The sequence below is a fragment of the Amphiura filiformis genome, chromosome 15 (genome assembly GCF_039555335.1).
Source record: "Amphiura filiformis chromosome 15, Afil_fr2py, whole genome shotgun sequence".
Classification (NCBI taxonomy): domain Eukaryota; kingdom Metazoa; phylum Echinodermata; class Ophiuroidea; order Amphilepidida; family Amphiuridae; genus Amphiura; species Amphiura filiformis.
Window position 1 is genome coordinate 47,319,457 of NC_092642.1, and position 25,024 is coordinate 47,344,480.

Consider the following 25,024-nt stretch of genomic DNA (forward strand, 5'->3'; position numbering starts at 1 on the left):
AGAAACCAATCCCAGATTATCATATTATAATAACAATGTATCAACTGAGTGATTTCCCACCAAGTACCGCCTACCATCAACCATTTGGACTAATAATGGCAAGATACCCATCATGCTTATCGGCAAATCCATCTTCACTTCCGCTAGCGCTAAGTTTCAACACTAAGCCAATTGTATCAATACCAGCTTTTACATCGACATCATCGTCCTTATTGCCAAGAAATTCTCCTTCAAGAAACGAAACTTTAGCTGACAGTAAGATGTCTGATTGTGCAATATCTGATGTGGACGCAATTAGCAAAGGCGCAACATTAAGTACCAATGGAGAGGACACTAAACCCTACGTGAGGATCTCATCACCATCATCATCAGACCTTGCTGCTGAGGAGGAAGCCAGCAGGCATTACACAAAAGCTTCACATCAACAAGTTGTGGTTCTGAATGTCCCGAAGACAAAGGTCGTAAAGATGGAGAGTGTCGGAGATGAGGACAACATCAGCACTAGTAGATGGATAAAGGATGGCGGAGATGAAGAGGACAACATCTGTACTGGTAGATGGATAAAGGAGGAGGATACAAATCAAGACAGGAAGCAGGAGGAGTCCGAGCCAGAGGGTGATCGTCAGCGTGAAACAGGTAAGACACTAGGTGAAATATAAAGTCTTAGTTTTAGCCTATAATCATGTGGAAATCATAATATTCTGACCCAAAATCAGGGTTAACGCTTCCGACCTTTGAAGAAAGAGTATAGTGGCGTAGCTAGGGGGATGTGGCGCCCAGGGCTAAGGGTGCATAATGGCGCCCACCCCATTCTTGAAACAATTGCGCGCGGAGCGAGCGAACATTTTGCACAAGCAGGGCCTACCACATTAATTTTGGTTATAACAAAGTTGAATATTGGTCTTAAATTGATCTTTCAAATGACTTTGTATATACTAAAGCGAGAAAATTGTGACTTTCAAGTTTCATCGCTTAGAAGGGGGGAGGGGGAGAATCGATGCTGAATTGGCCAATTCGGTACCGCCCCATAAGGTGGCGTCCAGGGCACGTGCCCCGGTTCCCCCCTTGCCCCCGGTCGCTAGGCCACTGGAGTACCCGTACTAGTATTTAAACGTTTTATTTCAATATTTTTAGCAATATCGTTGTATTTAAGAAGAAGCTTCATGGATATCAAGTTTCTCCAAACTTTTCCCAATATTTCATGAATAAACTATTATGATTATAATGCTATCATAAAAATGATAAAATCTGGTCTGTCCGAGTTTTATATGGCCTAAGACATTATCATCCGTGGTAGGCTTACATAGGCATTTGTTAAATATTATGATGTAATGAGAGCAGCAGGCTACATTATGTTCAAAATGTTGGGGCTATGCTAGATATTTTATATATCTTTGTTAATATGAATTTATATTCCTTCACTCTTCTCCTAAGTAAGCATTGTGTACTCTAAGTCTGCCGAACTTTTTTGTTCTCTATCTAATTTAAAGAGACTGCAGAACTTACAACATGTCTAATAGGGTTCGTGATTTTCAGGAAGCATTTTGAGGGTTCATGTGTGAGGATTTTCCCAGAAGAACAATTTTGGAACCCTTTTCCAAGAGTGTTTCGTACATGTTGAAACATTTTTTTGAGACATTCCCATACATTTGTAGATTGACGAACAGAAACAAAAATCAACGTTGGTTTCCAAAAGGAACATAAATGCGAAATGCCCTTTTTTATTGTTTTCTTTAACCCCTTGGACACTACTGGTCATCTAACAGCATTTCTGATTGGTTGATAACTTGAAATGCTCGTTTCAATTGCCAATTATGACTAAGCTTTAATGGTCAAACTTGCATTTGCAGGTGATCTTATCAATACCCTCCTTGATTGGTTCAAAATTGGACACAATATTCATTTTGGCCAATCGGCAGGTAGTTCTCATTGGGTTTAGAGTCAGGATATGCCAGTAATTTTGTAACTTGTCTGTTTATACTTATTCATTGGTTCTTCAATTGCATTTATATACGTATACACATTAATTGACATTTCGTTGTTGTTGGTGTTGTTGGTACGTCACCAAAAACAGCAAGAAAATCAAATCATCCATGATAAAATTACCTCCATGACAAAACTGCTGGGAAGGTACTGGAATTTAGTAAATGCACTTTTTAATACTTTCTTGTATTATATTAATCCACGGAAAGCCAATATTCTTTTATACCTCACCCAAATCTTATTTATTTTTAAGACTAGAAAATCTGGATTAAGACATATGCTTTTCGTATGAATAGGCACACAGGCTTACCCACAAGCAATAACACATGTACTTTGATTACAGTTGACTAGTTGTTTTGTGTCCATAAAAGGAAGAAAATTTGTAAAGTAAGCTTATTATAATAGATTTGGTTTATCAGCACCGCGACAAGTGAGCATCATTATCATTGGATATTATTATTGATTTGCATGCTAGCTATATGCTTCAACATAAAAAGTCAAAGTTTTGACATATTTTCTCAAAATATCAAGAGCTATCTCAAGAACCACTAAACTTGTTTGTATTCATTGTAATGCATTTTTCATGCTGATTCAAAATATGGCCATGAAAATGTGCAATTCTGACATTTTTCAAAACTTTAAGGATGCACACAGGATCACTGAAGTGTTACATGGCCAAAATTGAGTTTTCATCACTAATGTCATCTTCAAACCGTATTTTACCTTGTCATTAATAGATTTTAAAGAAATCTTAAAATTTGAACCACAAGAAAAGCTATTTTAAAGACCCTTTTTCATTAAAAATTCGCCAAAATGCAAAAGCAAATAAATCATTGTTTTCCCGCAATAGATCGCGTTCTGGTAACGCGTACTGCGGCGTACAGCTAGCAAAGACACGCACACATGGTAAACTGGATGGGCAAGGTGATTACTGATTGAGGCGCTGGAGTCGCCAATCGCGATCACTACCGTATTTTATCGTATTGATCTCTTCCAAGGTAGGTAAAGCTTGCACCATTGCATTGCGAAACTGCGGGTCGACAGACCACCACCGTCCCCGTCCCAGAATCAGTAGGCCTACTCGATAAATTTCGCCAAAAAAGTTCTGATATAGTGGTATAAATTATAGGTTTTTTTTTATATGAACATAATAGTGAATTTTTGTTTGTTTTGTTTTGTTTTTCAAGTTTCATTCTGAACTTGAAAAGATGAAATTTATCTGTAAGAAGTAGTTAGCCGTAAGAAGCCCTGTAATGATGACGCAATCTGGTAGATACGATAGAAAACGTAGGCCCTAAATATTTTGCTAGTAGGCTAGACTTAGCCCGCATAGTGCATCATTAGGCTTATTATTTTATGTTTAAAAATTTGTTTTATTTCATTCATTCATTCATTCATTCATTCATTTCATTGTTAATATTTGATTTACCAAGTTGGTGTAGTTGGACAAGAATATAGGCCTATTATATTAGCTTGGTTCGGGAGCCTCTGCGGTCGTTCAGTCTCGTCTTAATTTTAAAGACCATAAAAAATAGGCAAGCAGTTACTACCGGTAGGCCTATATTAGATACCTAAGGCCCTGAATAATGTTTCAAAGTGTTAATAAAACACGGATTTAAGATTCGTACGTTCTCTACTCCTGATTGACCATTAACGCAATGTCAAAAACGTTGACATTTCAATACATCATATCGACCATCTAGGCATAGGCCTACAACTCTACGATGTTAAAAATGTCGATATTTGAAATCGGCATAGCGAGCACGCGTTTATGAAATCATTTTCATGAATGTTTTAATGCTAAATAATAATTTCAAACGAGAAATATAATCGAAAACGCAAATTCGTGCTTTTTTCATAACCCATTTTAACTACATTGCCATTAGTAGGCCTATTAGGACTACCATATACCATGATTGCGATAAAAGCTTTTGGTTTTACAACACTTAAAGTTTTTGCGAATGTTTTGGCCGAATTCCTTTTTATTTGCAATGTTTGTCTGGCTTTCAACTCTCATGTTTATAATATTTTCTGCATACTTTAAAAGGTAAACTGCTTTTAAAGCATGTTCCGTGAATGTTTTCATGCAGTGCTTTAAAACGCTCTTTATAGCATGATGCCTATATACGGTAGGCCTACTGCATAAACCACAATCTAATTTAAAGCCATAAGTGTTCCGTTTTCTACTTTTGAAATTCGGTTTTGTTAGGCTATGTAAATTTCCGTGTTTTTCAGTTTTCTTGTGACCTCTCCGTGTTTTGGCCGTTTAACATATAATAGGCCTATGGCCTACTTTTTGTCCGTTTTACAAGAAGTTTATTCAAGACATATTACAACTTTTATCCCACTTTTTACATGTTTATTTGATTGAAAACAACAACAGACACACTTTTTTTAATATTTTTGTTGTTGTATTTTATTCACTTTAAAATATTTTACAACTTTATTGTGGCTTTAGGCCTATAATAGGCCTATGACTTTTTGTACGTGTTAGATATTCCGTAAAAAGTTAAAAATAAAATATGATAACAACAAACAATGAAAATAACAAAAACGGCATATTGAGTAATGCGACACATCAGAATCTTTTAAAATTTTACTTGGGATTCCTGTGGTGTAGGCCTAGCTATAACGGGCGTTAAAATGCGTATCTTTGGCGCGGACAGGCCGCTGTGGTGCCTCTCAAGCACCAACTAAAAAGAAAAAGCAACGAGTAGTAACAACATCATGTTTGCGGTTCAGAAAAGGACAATGAACATAAAAATGCAATATAGACAACACCAAAAAAAAAAAAAAAGAAAGAAAGAAAGAAAGAAAATCACCAAAAACGATAAATTAAAAACATTGCATTTTTAAAGCAAAATTATGAAAATTAGTACAAAACAGAAATCGCAATTATCATGAATATGTCTCAATTGATTCTTCATTTCATAAAACTTCCTGCTAAAATAATTGCTTGCCAGTTATTCTATGCTACTTTTAGGCCCAATGTTCTGATGTCCGCAAATTTTAATACAGAGCATGATCTTTTTTGAACAGGACAAAATTGTGCTTAAATAATCATAGTTTCGTTCGCGGCAACACGACCATGCACTGTGCAACTTATTCGCGTAACCTGTCTGTCTGTCCGCGCGCCCTGTCGCTCCTCAAACGCCGACGCGACGCCGCGGCCTTGCCGGAAGCTCTGCTGCACCATGGCAACAAGACTGCAGTAAATAAAATGGCTACACCATGTGGATAAACTTCTGCCGAATGTGCACGGATAATTTTGTCATATTGTATATTTTACCTTCTAAATCACCAAAAAATGCCAATCTGCTGCAGTTGGACGCCCCTTCTCATTTTCTAACTTGACCAAACGTCACAAGTCACCGGATTATATATTTATGGAATAATCTTCAAAAATGGACCTAAAATCCGCTGTATTTTTCTAAATCGCGATTTTCGGCAAGTTCACTTTTGACCACTTTTAACCATTTTTGGTCCGCCATAGCGTCTAAATGAAGCATCACTGAGGTAAGTTTATAAGTCAAACGTTTAGATATGGCCAAAATCTAGATAGTGTTTTTTTATTTTTTTAAATTAGGGCCTAGAACTTTTTTTATCACCCATGATTCAAAAATTTGAACACGGGTCACACGTTTTTACTGATTTTTTGCCTATATTTTAAAAACTAAGCAAAATTTCGAAAAAATAAAAAAAACTTTCTAGATTTATTTGTCTAAATTAATAAAATTCATGTTTTACAGTTTTTGATTTTCAAATAATTTTTTTATGGCGGACCAAAAATTTTTGGTCAAAAAAGCCGTTTTTTGGGATTTTCTCGAAAATTGTACTTTTTGCCCCAAATCTGACATTTTAAATGGATTTATGAGCTCATTTCCGTTCAAAAAATGTATACTTTTATATACTTTACATGAATAGTTTTCGAGTTATGAGGTGAATAATAATGGATAATTAGTGATCCTGTGTGCCTCCTTAACTGCTATCCACAGGCTTCGACATAAAAAAAAAGTCCAAGTTTTGAGACATTTTCTCAAAATATCAAGAGCTATCTCAAGAACCACTGAACCAATACTAGGCTTGTTTGTACTCATTTTAATGCATTTTACATGCTGATTCTGAATATGGTCATGAACATTTTTAAACTTGTCGTTGCAGTCGACACCCGCGTGGAGAGGGTTAAAAGAAAATTATAAACTTTTATCATCTGTTGACACCCCTATATACCCACATGGAGAGGGTTATTATCATCACTATTAAATAAGGAGGAAAAATGACAGAAAAAGTCAATTGTTCAAGAGCACAGTTATGTGAAAATGGTCCACTCTTTTTATTTTTTGTACAAGTTGCAAACATTGTATAGGTATAGCTAGATTATCAGATTGGGCTAAAATAGATATAATAGTTCAAATTTGCCTGGTAAACACAAACTTTCACCTTTATTTTGGGCTAAAATAGTGTAAAATTGACCAATTGTGCGCAATTGCCAGAGTACACGAATTTTATACATGTATCTTTGCCTCCTCAGGCAACTCTTAATCAGATGCTGATACATGCTAATACACCACTGAACATGTAAAATACTTAGATCCCAAATTTAAGTATCTTTTACAAAATACAGCTAAATACCCAAAATGTGTATAAGGCGTATGGTGAGGGTGAGGACTGCATGGGGAAGGTTTTCTCGATGGTTGCAGGGATGTATACAGTGCTGATTTTCAAAATATAGGGTCTAATAGCAACAACAATAGAAAAAAAAGTAACATCATCAACAACAACAACTCTACAGGTGGATGCTAAAATAGCGAGTTGTGTACGGGCGAGTTGTGTTTGGGGGAGTTGTGGAGCGAGTTATAGGGCGAGTTGTATATCGAGTTATTGTTGTATAGCTATTATGTTGTTTAGATAGTGGAGTAATTTTGGAGCGAGTTGAGCTTATTTTACACTTGAAGAGCATGATCATACATTGCCTGAAAAGTCCATCGTCAAAGTTTAATAAACTTAAACACGATGAACATAATGTTGATATTATGTTATGAGGTGTGATGTGAATTGTGGTCGCCATTGCTTGGTGACTTGATAAGTTTTTACCGAGTTGTTTACCGACTTGATGAGTTGACGACTTGATGATATTTCCCGAGTTTTTAATCGACTTTTTTTTTATACCTAGCACTTTTCCCACACAAATGCAGATATTTGTAAAAAGTCTCATTACTTGATTAAGTAATCTTTAACATGTTTAAACTCATTTACTAGCTCAGCTCCCAATCCTTTAATCGAATTAGGATTTAAAATGTTGAAAGTCTTTTCTATCTTCTAATCTTATTAAATGAAATTCCAGCTAACGCCAAGCACGCAAACCCTCGATCCTAGGCTTCGATGGTGGATATGTAAGATCCCACGATCTTGCAGTCGAGATATATACCACGATCAAACATCGTTGAGGCGCCCGGCCATCAAAGATCTTTTGCACAATCTACAGCTCGCATGTGAAATGCCCTTCCTGCGAATGTCCCTGCTATCAGACCTACAAGGAGGTTAATAATTTTTATAGTTATCTGGGCGCAAACCTGTCAGCAGTCTGTACTCTGTACAAGATGATAGTATGATGTTAATGCCTAGATATGCCTTGTCATAAAAAAATTCTCATAATTTTTTTGAAGGAAAAATTCGCAAAAGGTCCATGCATTTTTTTCGGTAAAACTGTACACCCCTTTCTTAAGAAAACGATTCACAAAAGGGCCATTTTTAGCCCCGCACTCCAACAAAATCCTGGCTTTTTTAATTGATTTGATTTGTTCGGGTTCTGACAACCCTGGATAACCCAAGAAAGCCTCTATTGAAGCTTATTTCCATTGGGGTCTATTTGAACACCGGGACGGGTTGGGAACAGTCAGGGGTTAACACCCTACTCTTTTCGAAACTGGCTGCGAAATACATGTACAGATATGGCTCTCTGAATGCACACGGGACCGACAGCTTAACGTCCCCTCCGAAGGACGGAGTACTTTCATGATTCATTTACCCAATTCTAAATGAACCCGTGGGGAGAGCGGAAGTCCGAATTTAATCTACAGAAGTTGCCAATTAATTTCCGACTTTTTTTATCCAAGTCAATGTGCCAATACATTGGCTGCGGGCCTGAATGATCATGATACGTCTATTGTTATGATTGTTCAACATAGTTATAGTTTAGGTGTGACTCATGGAATGGGTAAAAATGAGGTGTGATTTTAAATTTAATTAAAAAAAAAAATTAAAAAACAAACAAACAAAAACCGCAGTGATTTGTAGTGCACTACGCACAGGCCCAACGCCTAGACGTTGGTCCACAAGCCTCAGCACACTTTTCAGGTTGTCGCTGCACCACTACAGTCCCACATCATTCCAATGATTCCATAAACCATTTAACAACAATACAGGGACTTGCAGCTAAGAAGCGCACACCCTAGACATTTCACTATAGACCTTCGCAGCCAGGATCAGCTCCCTGATTTTCGTAACGAGTTACAATTAATTTTAATTACCTCTAATTCCAAAAGTGTCTGATAGCTGTTTTATTCCTCAACAACATCAACTCTATATAATTCTGATTCTATTTGGTTCGGGCATGAAAATATCCAAAAATCAACACTGGAAAGTTCTTTTTGGGACACCATGTATGTGAAGTAGTGATAATTGTTAATATTATGTTCATTTTTCTTATATACATCGGAGGGCCCTGTGAGTTGATATCAATGCATGGTGTACATTTGTATATTTGCATGTAAAACCATATGGGCGCATAATTTAGTCAAATCCATATAGCTTAGGTTTTAAACGACTGATAGCACATAATTACCACGATATGTGTTCGTTTATTACAGGTAGGCTTACCGTGTATTAAAGGATATAATGAGAAAATATGGTTTCTATATCTCACTAAGCATGGCAATGAATATAGAGGAGTTAAAATCAACAACTGAATATTTAACCACTTACAAATTGGTGCTTTCAATGTTTATTAGTATTAATATCTCTATTTGTAAGTCCAATTAAATCGGAAAGACAAGATAACATTTTAATTTTATCCTTGATTCTTATTCCTAAGGCGAAATAATGCAGCAAATTATGTAGTAAAATAATTGTGTAAATGAACTTACAAAAGAGGGTTTCAAGTATTTCGTATTGCATGCAATGCTATTCCGATTGACTAACATCATAGATACTAAAAATAATGTTAGTATCTATGCTAACATGATGGTAACACCCCATCAGTCCGAAACCCCGTCAGTCCGAACCACCGCTAGTCCGAATTTTAGGCTTACCTAACAGTAACCCTTACCCTTATCGCTCAAAAGGTACTCAAAAACCGTGGCAAATCCCCGTACACGTTCAACAACAACTGCCCCCCGGCCGGAAACAAGGCCAAGTGCAAACTATTTTACAATTGGCCAGCTGGCTGGATTTGGCCCGCGGGACGCCTATATTGATAACTCCGGGGTTAAATGCTCTATATTAATGATCCCAGCAAAAGCATTAAAATAAAAATTTAAATTTAAAACATTAAAATTGGCCAATATTATTATGAGTTTGTTTTATTTCATTTTATTTTATTTTATTTTATTATGTTACTTTTTATTATTTATTTGTACCTTCATGAGTAACATATTTCTTCAAACCCTTTTAATTATTAAAATAATTTGGTCGTTTTGGTTATTCTCTTAAGGGAAGGGGTATGAACGTTTGGACAGTATTTATTGTGGGACATTAGAGCACATCAGACATATCGAATTGTATTCTGAATACGAAGAATGTCCTTCTGATATCAAATAATTTAGATTTTTGAAATTCGCAATGTAATACACATTTTATGGCAAATCATTAAAAATTGATATTTTTGATATTTAACAGTACTCGAAGTAAACTTTATAAATCTGATGATTTATACTTAAAGTGTATGTAGGTGGGATGAAAAGCCGGCGATCAATTGAAAATTTGACCTTTCGTATTGAAGATATGGATTTTTTCCCCAAAAACACACAAAAAATTAGGTCTTTCTGGGAAAAAAATCCATAGGCCTATCTTCAATATAACAGGTCAAAATTTTCAATTGATCGTCGGCTTTTCCTCCCAGCTACATACACTTTAAGAATATATCATTAGATTTATAAAATTTACTTCGAGGACTGTTATATATCCCGGGTTATATATCAAAAATTTGAAAAATATCAAATTTTAATAATTTGTCATAAAATTCAGGGTCTGATAAAATTTGTATTATAGGCCTATCGTGAATTTCAAAAAATGAAAATTATTTGATATCAGAAAGACACGCTTCGTATTCAGAATGCAATTCGATACGTCTGTCGAAACGCCATAAACGCTCATTCTAGATCCCTTAACTTCCTGCTGACGGGGCGTAGATGTTACGAACAATCTGGGAACTTACATGTTTGGGCTCTGGTTCGACCTGCTCCCCCTCTCGGTAAATTTAACAAGAGCGCCATCATTTTGCATTCTACGCGTAACGTCACGTTATTAACCCCATTATTAGAGAGGACGCTATCACTGTCTCCGCATATTCAACAAAACGTGTTTTCCAACGCTTCTCTTTGTCCAAGTCTCAATCCCGGGTCTCAATTAAAAAATATTAATGTTGAAAAAAAGTCATGCAAAGTAATGCTGTCCTGCAATACAATTATTTTTTTAACATTATACTGTATACAACACATTAAATTACTGTTAAATGAAATTGTTAAAAGTGCTATTTGCTTTTTTGAATGGAAATTTTAATTATGAGGCCCCTTTACAAATTAATCAAGATACTCCATGGACGGATTTGTTATTAATTTGAAAAAGTGTGTTTCCTTCGCTGGCTAACTTACACTGCCACTGTATAATTCCATCTTCTCAATAAGTAGGTTGTATCGCCTCTGGTAGCTTCTGGTTTCCATCTTTTCTTCTTTTTTCCCAGATTCCATCCAAAGGTGTTTTTTTGGTTGCTCACATTTTGATATTTCTCTCCTTGGTCTGTTTTGTATAATGTTGTATTTATGTATATTTATAGTTACCTATGCAATTTGTAATACGGTACACAATTCAACCTTTGGCTGCGATGTATTTGTTAATAAAACCTAAACCAACCTAATTCTGTCAAATCAATAATTATTTATATGGAGCAAGATTTGCAAGTTGGTCTCCATGATCTAAAGCTGTTTACGCCCTCTATTGTTCCATATTGTAACAACTTGAAAATGTTGATGGGAACATAGGCAAGTACTTCAAGTAAATGACATAATTTTAAATTCAACTTTTCAATCTTAATCACATCTACAGACAAACCTAGATACCTTCAAGTAAAAGTGAAAAAAAAATGAAAGCCATAATGTACCAACATTAATAATGTTGTGGACTTGGTAAATAGTCACACATGACCTTTTTTAAGACTTGGAAGAATTTGCCACAATAAAACACACTTCAACTTTCTCTCGGTTCAAACTCAAACCACGAGAAAACCAAATGCACATAAAATCGGGGCTCGAACCCGGGACCAAATGCAAAATTAACTTGAGCAGCCATTAATTACAGATAAATGCAATGACATGGAAAAACAGTAGCATGATCGCCGGGAATTATAGGCCTACATGTAAGGTGGTGTCGATAGAATCTGTTTCTCACTTCTCTTTCCATACAGGCCAGCATGCTTATAGGCTTTTTAGCCTGGCTTGGCTTGGGCATTATTTTGTTTGAGCCTGGTCCCATCAGGACCCAAGCGTGTCTCCACACGGAGCGACCGTTTAAACAAACAAACAAACAAACAAATAGGCCTAGTGTTTAAAAGAAAAGACGATGAGAGTATATAGGCAATGGCGTAGCCAGGTGGAAGGGGGGGGGGAAGCTGCCACCCTGTGAGACTCCGAGGAGACTACCCGCCGTGATATTTTTTAAATATTTTTTTGTACTTTTTAGCACAGTTTTGACAATATTTTCGTCAAATTTCAAAATGTCCTGACGACGTCTCTGAGCGTATAGGAGACAAAAGAGGAAAGTGAAAGTTCGGGGAAGATTTACACAAAGTTATTTTGTTGAGGAATGTGAAGAGGAGAAATGAAGAAGAAAAAATCAGAGTAAAGAATGGTAAGACGCAGACAGTGGCGGCCCGGCGCGCCGGGAGGGGGGGGTGGATGGAAAATGCCCCACTCTCTTAAATTGGCCGATTGAAATATGTCAATCTTTTAACGATTGATGACAGGAATCAATCTAAATAGATTGAAATGTATTGTTTTTTTTGTTTTCACTCTACATCTCTTTGTAGACTGATTTCACTATCTAATCAAGTGCTACTCCTAATGTACTGCCAAATGGCACGTGTTGCATATGTTTGGAATGAGATTTCAAACTGTTTAAGAGCCTGAACATTTTCAATCTTTTATTCAACTGGAAAGGACTTGGGACGGCAAAGGATTAAAAACAATGAAAATCAATCCTTTCTACTGAAAATGCAATCGAAAAAGATTTGCCCCTAACTTTAAACACTAAAAGATTGTAGAAGATTGAGAATCACTCCTTTTGATTGAAAAACAAATCGGGATGGCGAGATTGAAAATTCAATCTTTTTGATTGAATATTCAATCGGGCAATTTAAGAGAGCAGTCAGAATTCCTACCCCAGTAAAAACCCAAAATTTGGTGGTCTCCCCCTTGAAATACACTTTGCCACACCCAATGCCCCCCCCCCAAAAAAAAATCCTAGTGCTGCCGCTGGACACAGCAGGGAGAAAATGAGAGATTAAGAAAGAGACGGATTGTATACATTTTCCGGTTGATTATTCAATCAAAAATATTTATTTTTCAATTTGTTGCCGTGTACAGTATAGGGACAAATCGTTTCGACTGTATAATGATTTGAATTTTCAATCTATTTTATCAATCAAAAGTGATTCTCAATATTTTAGCGATAAAAGTTATTAGGGGCACATTTATTTCGATTGAAGTTTCAGTCGAAAGGGTTGGTTTTCATCTTTCACCGACTTTAACTTAGGACAAATCCTTTCTAATGGAAAAATGGTTGAAAATAAACTCTAAAAAGTTTGAAATCTCGTTCCAACAACAACTATGCAAGTACGCATAACATTTGGCAGTAGGCCTACACTGTAGGGGAAAGTGGGGTAATCCCGGGCACCTTTCGTTAAGGCTACACAGGTACAAGATTAAATAAAGTTCATCAGTGAAAATCATATCAATGCAAAGTAGGAGTAATGTTCTAACTAGTAACCAGTTTTTAATAACTCAATATCTATAGTTAATAAGTTATAATTAAAAAACAAAATGGAAAAAAATGATGGGGTAATGCCGGACACGGGGTAATCCCGGACACATGATTGTTGCTAAGAGGGAAAGTGGAGTAGGATGATAATCCCCTTAATGTATTAGGTACTTCTGTTACCTCAAGCATACAACTATGGGGGCTGTTGTTGTTGTCTATATTTTCGAAATAACAAGTGTCCGGCATTACCCCATCTGTATAGAGACGCATGTGTGTCCGGGATTACCCCTCACGGTCTCGATTTATTTTTTCAGTGCTTGTTCTACTAATCCATTTTTAAGATACCAGAATTTATACATCCAGCTAACAATCAAGTATCAAACATAATTTTCATCCATACTTAATCTGTGTCCCTTGTCGCATTAACTGTCACCCAGCTAATAAATCACTTTTCAGATAAAAAGTCAAAAATTACAATTTCTGTTTTTTCGTAATTTTCACAAAGAAAGACGAGACCCAAAGCGCTGGTAGTAGTACACGTGAGGTACACCTTGAGGCAGCTAATACCCTAAGGTAGTATAATAGTGCCACCCTTCTCCGTTTAGCTGCAATCGACGTGTCCGGGATTCCCCACAGTCCGGCATTACCCCACTTTCCCCTAAATTGGCCAGAACACATGGAACGCGTTCATTAATGTAACGGTTTTTAACACATGACACGTGTTCAAATTATTTAGAGAACACTAGTGTTAATGTAGAGAACACAGGTGTTATTACCTCAGAACACTAGTGTAACATGTTCTAATCCTTTAAACTCTGGTGTTCAAAATTACTATCTATGAACACCTTGGACACATGAGAGAAATGTAACGGTTTTTTAACACATGGCACGTGTTCAAACATTGATTTTCAGAATGCTGGTGTTCAACTTTTATTTTATACATTTTCAAAATCTCATTACGACAATAAACAAATGCATGGTAGTATAAACAAGATAATGGCGGTGTTCCGAAGAATTCCGATGAAATCAGAGAGTTTTCACTTAAGGCAAGCCCAAGGCTCGAACCCTCGCCGATCGTATCTCCCGGCCGACAGCGCAACGCATTAATCGCTCGGCCATCTCACCCTCTTGTGTCTCTCCGATGCTTGTTCATCGCTGTCAACAGATATACGGGCTCCGAGTCGCTCCCAAAGTTGCCCTGATTTTCATTCTTCTCTAAATCATTCGAATTTACTCTGACTATCATCCCATTTGTCTTGAAAAAGACAGTTTGGAATAGCGTTTCCCGGGAGCGTTTCCACGTTGCATCGCCATTGTTGTTGTTGTTGTTGTTGTTGTTGTTACTTATATCCCTCCTTCAAAGGAGCACCGTGCATTTCTCGCTGACACGTCGCGGCTCTCCAACGCCTCTATCTGCTCATGCGTTCCATTTTTGAACACCAGTATTCAATATAATCATTCAGAACACTTGTGACACGTCTGATCAATACTATTTGTTCTACATTATACTAAAAGAACACTAATGTGCAAGGCTTATCATATTTTCAAATACACTAGTGTTCTAAAGAGACAATTATGAACACCTCGGACGCGTCTGAGAAGCGTCCTGTGTTCGGGAACATTTGCAGTGTACAAGTACATCAGGGGTAACATAAGACTGGATGATGAAATAAGTCTACAAAAAGAGTAAGTAGAGTAAATCCAAAAATGCATTTCAATCTATTTTCAATCTATTTAGATTTAGATTGAATCCTATCACAACCGATAAATGATTGCAATATTTCAATCTTTCAATTGAATGGGGGGACATGATGGAGTAGTGTTAGTTGTGTGGGACTGAAATAGCGGATATAGCGTCTGGAACACGGAGTGTTTTGTTATGGAAGATGCATATACCGGTAGTGACCGGATCGACGAGTGATGTATGAAAATCTCGGTTGACAGCATTATTCAATTCCATTTCACTCGTTTAAGAGTAAATCACTCTGAAAAGAGTTGAATAATTCCATTTTGAGTGATCACTGTCACGGTCATGTTTCAAAAGTCACTCCTTTACACAGAGAGGAGACTCGGTATTTTTGGTCGAAGCAGCCAAAAAAATCGATGTTCATTATCTAAATTAATATATTATTCAAAAATAACACTTTGATGTTTTGCAAAAGTTCATTCTACAAATCATATACTTTGAAAACTTGCTTGATTTATTGTTGTTAATGAGTTATGTACGTTTTACAAAAGTTGTTGTTTCAGCCCTCTTTACAACATAACTAAAGAACCATAGGACCTAAAAAGTATATCTGTGATATTTGAATTCTTCTACACACTCGCTATGAAATGATCAATGCAATTTTTGCCAAAGTTCACTACCATTCGCAAGATGCTGTGAACTACCAAATCGCAACAGTTTAAAATAGTTGCTAACCTTAAAAGGTTATGTGTGTTTTTGAAATCACATTATAACATGACTTTTTGCTGTCAGTTTAATGACATATAGCAGAATTCACAGCCATGGCTTTTTCTATCTACTTATCACAAGCCCAGTAAAGTCCTGACTAGGCCTACTTGTACATACCGTCTCCCATTCTAATCCAACTTTACTCTCATACAGATAACAGGCATATCTGTATGGATTCGACTGCGCTTGAGTGGTTTGCGTGCTAGCCGTACATTACAACAAAAAGTCCCAAGTTTTGAGATATTTTCTCGAAATATCAAGAGCTATCTCAAGAACCGCTGAACCAATACTAGGTTTGTTTGTACTCATTTGAATGCATTTTTCATGCTGATTCCAAATATGGTCATGAAAATGTACAATTCTGAAATTTTTTAATTTTTAATGAAAATTTGTTACATGTCGTCTGCAGTCGACACGCGGTTTGGAAAGGTTTAGCGTACTCCAGCGATTCTCTGCAAAATACTCGGGAGTTTTGATGTACACATTTCATCACAGTGAGCGAGTTAATACTGTAAATCTGTAAACCGACTAAATAGATCAAAAAGACTTTTGGTATTATAAACACTATAATATTATATTAAAATCACTGAAGAGATAATGTTATATACAAAATTGAATCCACTAGGTTTAAATAAAATCCGCGACTATCCATGATTTGTATAAGATAGCGTGATGATACAATCACTGCCTGTAGAAATTGACAGTAGAAATAATTATTTTTAGCTTATCAAATGAACCATAAAACTAATTAATGTTCATGCGTGCTTCAACATAAAAAGTTAAAGTTCTGAGATATTTTCTCAAAATATCAAGCGCTATCTTAAGAACGACTGAACCAATATTAGTGTTGTTTGTACTCATTTTAATGTAATTTTCATGCTGATTCCAAATATGGTCATGAAAAATTATAATTCTGAAATTTTTAATTTTTTTAAAAACATTTTGACTTTGTCGTCTGCAAGTGACACCCGCGCGAAGAGGGTTAAATAGTACTGCGCTTTAGTACAATCCTGTCTACTATTTTTGTCTACAATGTAATTTTATTGCCATTTGAAATGAGTAGGTACGTTATGCTGGTAGCAGTATATTGATTATGGTTTGTTGAATTGCACAAGGAACGCGAACATTACGTTACTGCTTCAAATTCATTTTGATTTATGCCGTTGTTTAGGCCATAGGCCTAACTGATGTGGTAAATGAATTGTTTTAAAAAAAAGTACGCAGTGATATGCAGTACTTCTGTTGATTGTCGTTTTTTAATACATTTTTGTATTTCGTGATCCCACCATCCTCTTTTTATGACATTTTGTCAGTAGATATCCACGAAAAAAGCTTATTCCCAAAATTTCAGTTGATTCCGATTTTGCGTTTGCTGCTCCATAGACAATGTGTTGTAATTTTGTTCTGGTGTACCAGAACGAAATTCAAATTTCACGATATCTTTGCTAAACGAATTAATCTTTCTTTCTTTCTTTCTTTCTTTCTTTCTTTCTTTCTTTCTTTCTTTCTTTCTTTCTTTCTTTCTTTCTTTCTTTCTTTCTTTCTTTCTTTCTTTCTTTCTTTCTTTCTTTCTTTCTTTCTTTCTTTCTTTCTTTCTTTCTTCTTTCTTTCTTCCTTTCTTTCTTTCTTTCTTTCTTTCTTTCTTTCTTTCTTTCTTTCTTTCTTTCTTTCTTTCTTTCTTTCTTTCTTTCTTTCTTTCTTTCTTTCTTTCTTTCTTTCTTTCTTTCTTTCTTTCTTTCTTTCTCTCTCTCTCTCTCTTCTTTCTTTCTTTCTTTCTTTCTTTCTTTCTTTCTTTCTTCTTTCTAATCATCCCTTTCCCAATTCGTTGTTCACTAATTCGACTGGATGATAATACGAGCGTATTATGTGCACTGCACTGGGCTTTCCATAATTATGATATTTTACTTTGTACTAATACACGAAACAACTAACAAGCACGTGTGTTATGTAGCAAAGATGCAACATTTGATGCGACTACACGGGCGCATGCATAACAACAACTAATTAGCAAATGCTCATAGTAACACTATGCCTCATTGATTTTACCATGTTGCTACTTCAAGAGTTTGATAAGATCATTATCGCGATTTTTGCTAAAAATTATCATGCAAGTACTGTGACTTTGTGTATTCCCCAACTTAATCAGTATCATTGCAAGAAAGCAATATTCATAGTATTATTTTGGGCTCCACGGGTGACAAATTTAGAGGGACATACAAACAGAGGTTTTAGAGTGGTTCATGGTCAATTTTGAATTGTTGATTTCGAATCTTTTATGTGTCCTTTCTAAAAGTTGTCAAAGTCCTCAAATTTGACATGTTAAAGGGTAATTCTTTTAAGGGTTTTCAGGGTCAACAAATTAAAAGTGCTCCAACATTTGAACGAAACTGGTCTCAATTATTTTTTCGTCATGCATGTCATATGAGAATAAGTCAGAAAAGGAATGCTGTCTAGAATACTTCATTAGTCATTACCTACCCAGCAAACACACACACAAAAAAATGATTTCAAACGTTACAAACTAAAAACGTGTTTTAGTTTTAGTTTTGGAAAAAATGTTTTAATAATATTCAAATATCTGGTTATAAAGGTCATGGAAACGTTTTTATAACGTTTTGTATAAAAAAACACTACAATATTTTTAAAATGTTGTCAAAATGTTATTGTAAAATAGTTTTTGGCAAACATTTTGCAAGGTTTCAAAAATGTTCTTCTTCTTCGTCTTCTTCGTCTCCGTCTTCATCGCCGTCGTCTTCATCGTCTTCCTCATGTCGATACCATTGGATACACAAGTTTCCGTGTTTGGTTGAAAGATGAGCCGGATAAGGAGTGGTCGTAATATGACTCCTTGTTGGACACTCTCGTAACCGCCTTAGGCTGATTGCGCACTTAGATATGTGAACATCACGGACATAATTCAGCTACAGTACTGTCTACTGAAGATGTCTTTATATTATCCCCCAAGTCATATTTGTGGTGTTTACAGGGTTAAATGGTGCCTCGCTGACGTTACTTTTAAACTTACAAGTGTTAATATCTGTTATTCATCAAAGATAGTATATACTTCCTAGTAATTACAAGTTTGAAGTACGTTTAACAATTAAGTGTGTATGAAAATGGTGTTGGTTTTCAAAGTTAATTTGTAAATACAACAAACATGACAAATAAGGTTAAGCGTTGCCTGTTGAATGTCATGCAATAAATGACGCGACCTGAAATAAACCTTATCAAAGTTTTGTGGCGCTTTTATTTTTTTTAATCTGGTCTATCTCGACCTATAAATCCTTTGCTGTAGGCAATGATAGACAACACTATCTGCATGTTGTGTTTATGCCCGGTTCCTTTGTATGTCTAAATAAATTTAGTATGATGGTAAATAATTATACTGATTGTTTCGAGTGTCTATAGGATATAGATATATTATATTTCCAACAACGGAAAACAACGGTAAACAGTATGTCTTGCGTGATTTCTAATATGAAGAGTTTGCGAAATGCTGTTCCAAATTGACTTGCACTTCTACGGTAACTTCATTCATTGTTGATCTACACCAGGCACAAAAAGAAACTCGTCAGTTATAGTCATTCTTGCTGTTCAACAACCTGATAATTTTGGGAAAATCGAACAAGAATTGACCAAGATATGTGCCTCAAACCGTCAAACCCCAAAATCAAAAGTTGCGATTTCAACTATTTTCAATGGGAACGCATCGTTGTATTGCATACAAGCACCACGGAAATCACACGATGTAACAGGCACAATTGGATCGTTAAAATTGCAACTTTTGATCCGGGCTTTTGATTTTGGGGTTTGATGGTTTGAAGGCGCATATCTTGGTCAATTCTTGCGCGAATTATACGAACAGGGTGTCAAATGAGAAAGCAAAGTCCAATTAACAACATGTTTATTTCAGAATAATCCAAAATTATCAGGTTGTTGAACAACAAGGATGCCTATAACTGACGTGTTTCTTTTTGTGCCTGGTGTAATTTGTAGTGGGTTTTGCAAAAGATCACAATCAACTGATCAATACATGATATATAGCAATTTTGTTTCCTGAAAATAGTAAAATTAACATGAACAATGAGTTTTCCATCAAACAAAGCACACCGTAAAATCATTCGTAGCATTTTCAGCTTACAACCGATAGCGTGAAATTGATATTTTATTTAAAATGACCAATTCCCCGTTTTCAAATCGGTAAGTAAGGGTGGATAAATTTTGATATTCGTTATATCCGTGGAGATCTTATCGCAATGAAGTAGGTCTAATGGTGGTATGAGTCGCGTGGCTTTGCTTGCCATCAATACGCTTTAAATACATGAATAGATGGATTGAGTATAAATCCTTCGATTTCTACATCAGATGAAATATGGATTTTGATGATAGAATATTAAAGCGGACTTGCTGTCATTTTATCGTCACTTTTTCATTTTCTCCTTTTGTCTTTCTTTACACATGTTTGAAATTAAAATGATTGGTTCGGTCAGTCGCAAGTGGTCTGCGATTTTATATTTAGCCAATGAACTGAGTCGTTACTTCCAAATACTATGAAATGACACAACTGATTGGTTAAATTATAACAGGTCATTTGTTAGCGAAAAAAGTATATAAACACATACTGATAATTGGCGATATTTTCGCTCATAACACGCTTAGACTCCTGAAGGAAATCATACATTTGTTTTCCCAAAAGACCTAAAACTTCAGGTCTTTATTTTTTCTTCTATTATGGTTTTAGGGGTCCACATAAAAATTTAGGAGGGTCCTGACTATCGTCCCCTCGCTTCCGCAGCCTATGCATGAGGCCCAAGGAAGACTGGAGAGGAGGATAATGGAATTAAGTCAAATCACGTCACATGTTCAAATATCCAAATATTTAATAATTTGTACTAGGCTATTTTCTATTTAGAGTGTATGACTTTGTTCAGTTTCTATTTTATTTTATAATTATAGAATATTATAGATACGTGTTGCGGCGTTCTTTGTTGCGGTATTTCAACAAACTTTTATAACTGAAGATGTTTTGCTGTTAAGAAAACTACAGTGGTATACCATCTATAGTTTTGAAGTAACTTGTGTCTGAACATGTTGATTGTTTTTGTGTTGAGTAATACAACGATTAGTTTATTTTCCAAGTAAAAACTACAAAATAAAGTAACAGGCGTTTAATATCCAAACATTAGTTACTGCATCCATTGCTTGATTAGACTTATAAATACTTATTATTCTTAAATCTTCCCAATTTGTTTGTGTTTTAAGTAAAACTCTACACATAAACCGAAGTCCTTATAGCGGTATATTGGCTTCCTCAAGGGTTTGTGTTTAAGTTGGATAAAAGTCATGATAAAAACGGGATTGAGGAAGATTTGCTATAGTTTTACCGCACCCGCCTACCGTATGCCTACTACGGATAGCATATCTTGTAAATAATTAAAGTCTTTCACTTTATCATCGTGTATGTGCGATACGATAAGCTTATGTGACGGCTCTATTTAAAACCGACTTTGATCCCCCCTTAATTTGCCATTCATTGGTTTCTTCTTGTGCCGTAAGCATAATGCCTTATTCTTATTGTACTTAATACCGGCGCGAAATACATTTTGTAATGAATGATTAACGTTATGGATGAGATACAACGTGAAGGTTGTAGATATGCGATTGATGGTTATACATATTTCAATTGCCGTCTTATTTTGACACTAACCAATTGCTTATTTTTTTCTCAGTTTTTACCTATTTTGGATAATACAAAATTTAACTACTGAATAATCTAAGATATTGGAGAAAAACTCAAAGGTAACGACTTTGTTTACGCAAGCTTTTCCGCACTTTGCAATTATACAATGTATTTGTATTCACTTTATTTGCATGTCTTCCAAACATAACCCACTATATACGCACTACGTTCGAGAGCAGACGACATTATTGTCTGCACAAAAAGTTGGCAAAATATGTCAAAAAATTCAAAAACTGATATCTTGCGCCTTATGACCATATCTGATATATTGTTAAAGATATATTTCAAATGAGTACGTTGTATTGATTCAGTTGAGATTGCCCTTTTTGTTTAACAAAATAACAAATGTCAGAATTGTGCCAATTTTGCGATGCAAGCAATTTTGTATGCACCGTGCAACTATATACTCTCACCAATTCTCACATGCACGGGCTCAGTTCGAAACACCAACATTATTTTAATTTTACAATCACAATATCATAACGTCATTTGAATGTATGGGATACAAAACTCATACTCCACAACTAGAGGTCAAATTTTGAGCGATGATTATTAAACGGCGACTACTGAACGATGCATTTGGGGACGAGATCACCATAGTGAGATGCATACGACTACATTGTAATTCATAGATACAAATCTCCTGATTTAGTTTGCACAATCTCATTTCAATTTCATGCATATTTGATCCTATTTTACAATGTAGGTAACTTTAATTGCAAGTTGTGCTCGGCTAGGAATCCTCATAAGTTCTCTGATAGTTGAATCGAAGCCGAGTGCTTTACTCAATTACCAAGCTAACTCTTCCCAATATTAGGACGTTATTGTATAATGCCTTTTGAAGAAACTATTCATGTGATAGGAGGCAACTAACATCTATGATTATTATGATTATATCGACTCACTTATATGTTTGAAACAGAATGTCCCTCATTGTATTTTATGATAAGATATACAGTTTGATCAGCTCTTCTAACATCGCGGATTAATATCAATATATTTTATTTCGAAAATTGTCTTGTGACAACTCGTCAGAAGTATCACAAATTATTAATACTTTGTCTACTTTTTTTAAACACACACAATATAGACCAGACAGGTCAATTATATATCACTCTAAATGTGGGTTTATTTTTCGGCGCAGTGGTAAAAGCCTAACATTTCCCGCCGATTACGAGCTGATCAGAGTATACATGCTATAGAGATGACAACATCGGTTTTTGATGCGATATTCTGTTATACTTCGGTTTCCGGGAGGGTCTGTGCTTTACCCCTACATTGTGTCCAGGGTCATAATCATGGCGACTAAAATGGGCAATCAAATTTGGCATGGGCCTTTGCTTTGTTTAACACTAAAAAAAAGTCAAACTGTTAGCGTTACGTCTTTCATCAAACTGTAAAATGGCTTATAACTTTCACAAACTTTGATGTCATCTTATTATAATTGACACAACATATTTGATACACTTAACAAACAGTATTTGTCTTGTCACGAAATACACAATAACTCAACATGTTACATATCTTTTAAAAAACGAAGCTTACCAAAATGTTTTATTGGATCGAGCAAAACAAAGAGAGAGGGAGAGAGAGAGAGAGAGAGGGAGGATGGGGGGAGGGTGGGGTTAGCAAGAGCAGGAGAGTTTTGTAAACACATGATAATTAGCAATCAAATCAAACGAAAAACCAAAGCAAATGGTCGCCAAAATGAAACATCAACGTGATCATTAAACCCCATGAAACAAAGCAGCGGTAAAACTCCATACGAGTACTAAAGTTTAAAAAGGGTGTTGACAACATACTATATTTGAATAAACTTTCACTTTCTTCTTTAAATCAATCTTTGTTTATCTTTGTGTTGTATAAATTGGGCTATTCCATTTTAAACATATGCACCTCGTATGAATGCCATGCCCTTAATCTTCTACACAATGCGGGGTGTAGATTTCAAATGAAGTCACTCATTTAGGTAACCTCATTAGAAATTCACACTCCCTGTATATGGAAGATTAAGGTCATCATTTCTTCCATATAGGGAGTATAGATTTCAACAGGAATAGCCCATTTATTATGATAACGGAAACCAAACCCTGTTTTTTCTTCGAGCCTTTGCAGCAATCCTCAATCGGCATATAGATTTAGGTGCAAGTAATCAAACGCTCTCAAGCCGATACAATCCAACCAAAGCTAGGCGCGATTTACGCGTAGATCCTCTACGCGAAAGCGATCCGAGGCTTTTGTTCCACAGGATTCACTCGTATATTTTATTGCAAGATAGATTTTCATTTATAGTGATTTATTGAACAACTATTGAGGTTTTTTTTAATGTGAAAGTACTGATTCATGAGTAAATCAAATTGATTTTATGGTTGGATGAAAAGAGTGGAGAAATAATTGCTTGAACATGTTTAATGAATGTTTTAACGAACGTAATTTTGGAGTATTCTTAAAACAATACTCCAAAATTACGTTCCGTCGCTATACCTGATTCAGTTCTTAATGATAATGATGAATACATGATAAATTTAAGCGGATGTTTTGATTTATGTATATATGTTCTTTGCTTTACAAAGACATTTGTTGTAATTCCGATGTACGTCAGTCTTCGAGGAAAACAATAAGATCGCATTTATACCTTTATTTTCTTTGTCGCTTTTTCTGTTTCCGTCTCGCTTGTTCTTCGTCATGTTCGTTATCTCTTTTGTTTTTACCCTCTTGCATCTATTCAAAAGCAAAAAAAAAGTATGGCTCACGTGTTCGTTTTGCGGTGCGCATTTCTCTCGGAGAAATTGGGCAATCTATTTTCCCCCCAATTTTTATAAACAAAAAGCAAAAATATCGGTCAAAATATGATGAAAGACGATTTTTTTTAAACAACCAATCACGCCGCGCCTTTGCCCTGACGTCAGACGCCAACTAGTATTTTAAATTCTGTCTTGGATAAGACCTGCTATTCAGAGAGCCTGCTACTCAGAAAACTCTGACTAGCGGACCTCATTAGCGGACAACTTGAGTAGCAGGTCTTTTGACTTGCGGGTTTTCTGAATGGGTCTTCTGATAAACATGATAAAAGAGCCTTCTGATGAGTAGCGGATTGCACCCAATTGAAAATCAAGGCTACCATAATGACCGCAAGGATGATTTCTTTAATTTCAGATATCAGTGACGACAAATGACGCAACAATAACTAAGTCATGAAACTAAAACCGATGGAAGGCACAAATTTGAAAGATGCAACCCTATTGATTTGTACACATCAGGCAACATGGTCAACGTTTACTGTAGCAAAGCTCATTGTCCGCAGCACTCACCATGATTGAACATGTCATAGGTCACACACCAAAAGGATGCAACCTTTGAATCTGTATATACCTTCTATCAGTTTTAGTTTCATCATTAACGGTAAATGATGCAGAAATAACCAAGTTATGAAACTAAAACTGATAGAAGGTACAGATTCAAAGGTTGCGCCCCTTTTGGTGTGTTACATATGACATGTTCAATCACGATGAGTGCTGCGGACAATGAGCTTTGCTACAGTAAACGTTGATCATGTTGACTGATGTGTACAAATCAATAGGGTTGCATCTTTTGAA

At 35.7% G+C, this 25,024-nt stretch overlaps 1 protein-coding gene across 1 annotated transcript in view; it reads left to right on the forward strand.

Annotated features, from left to right (window-relative positions):
- Window positions 1–206: 206 nt before the first annotated feature.
- LOC140171743 (pituitary homeobox 3-like) overlaps window positions 207–25,024 on the forward strand; it is a 79,252-nt gene continuing 54,434 nt past the window's right edge. The window contains exon 1 of the mRNA XM_072195061.1: window positions 207–636. Coding sequence (XP_072051162.1) covers window positions 261–636 — 376 coding nt within the window. The 5' untranslated portion in view covers window positions 207–260. The remainder of the gene's footprint in view (window positions 637–25,024) is intronic.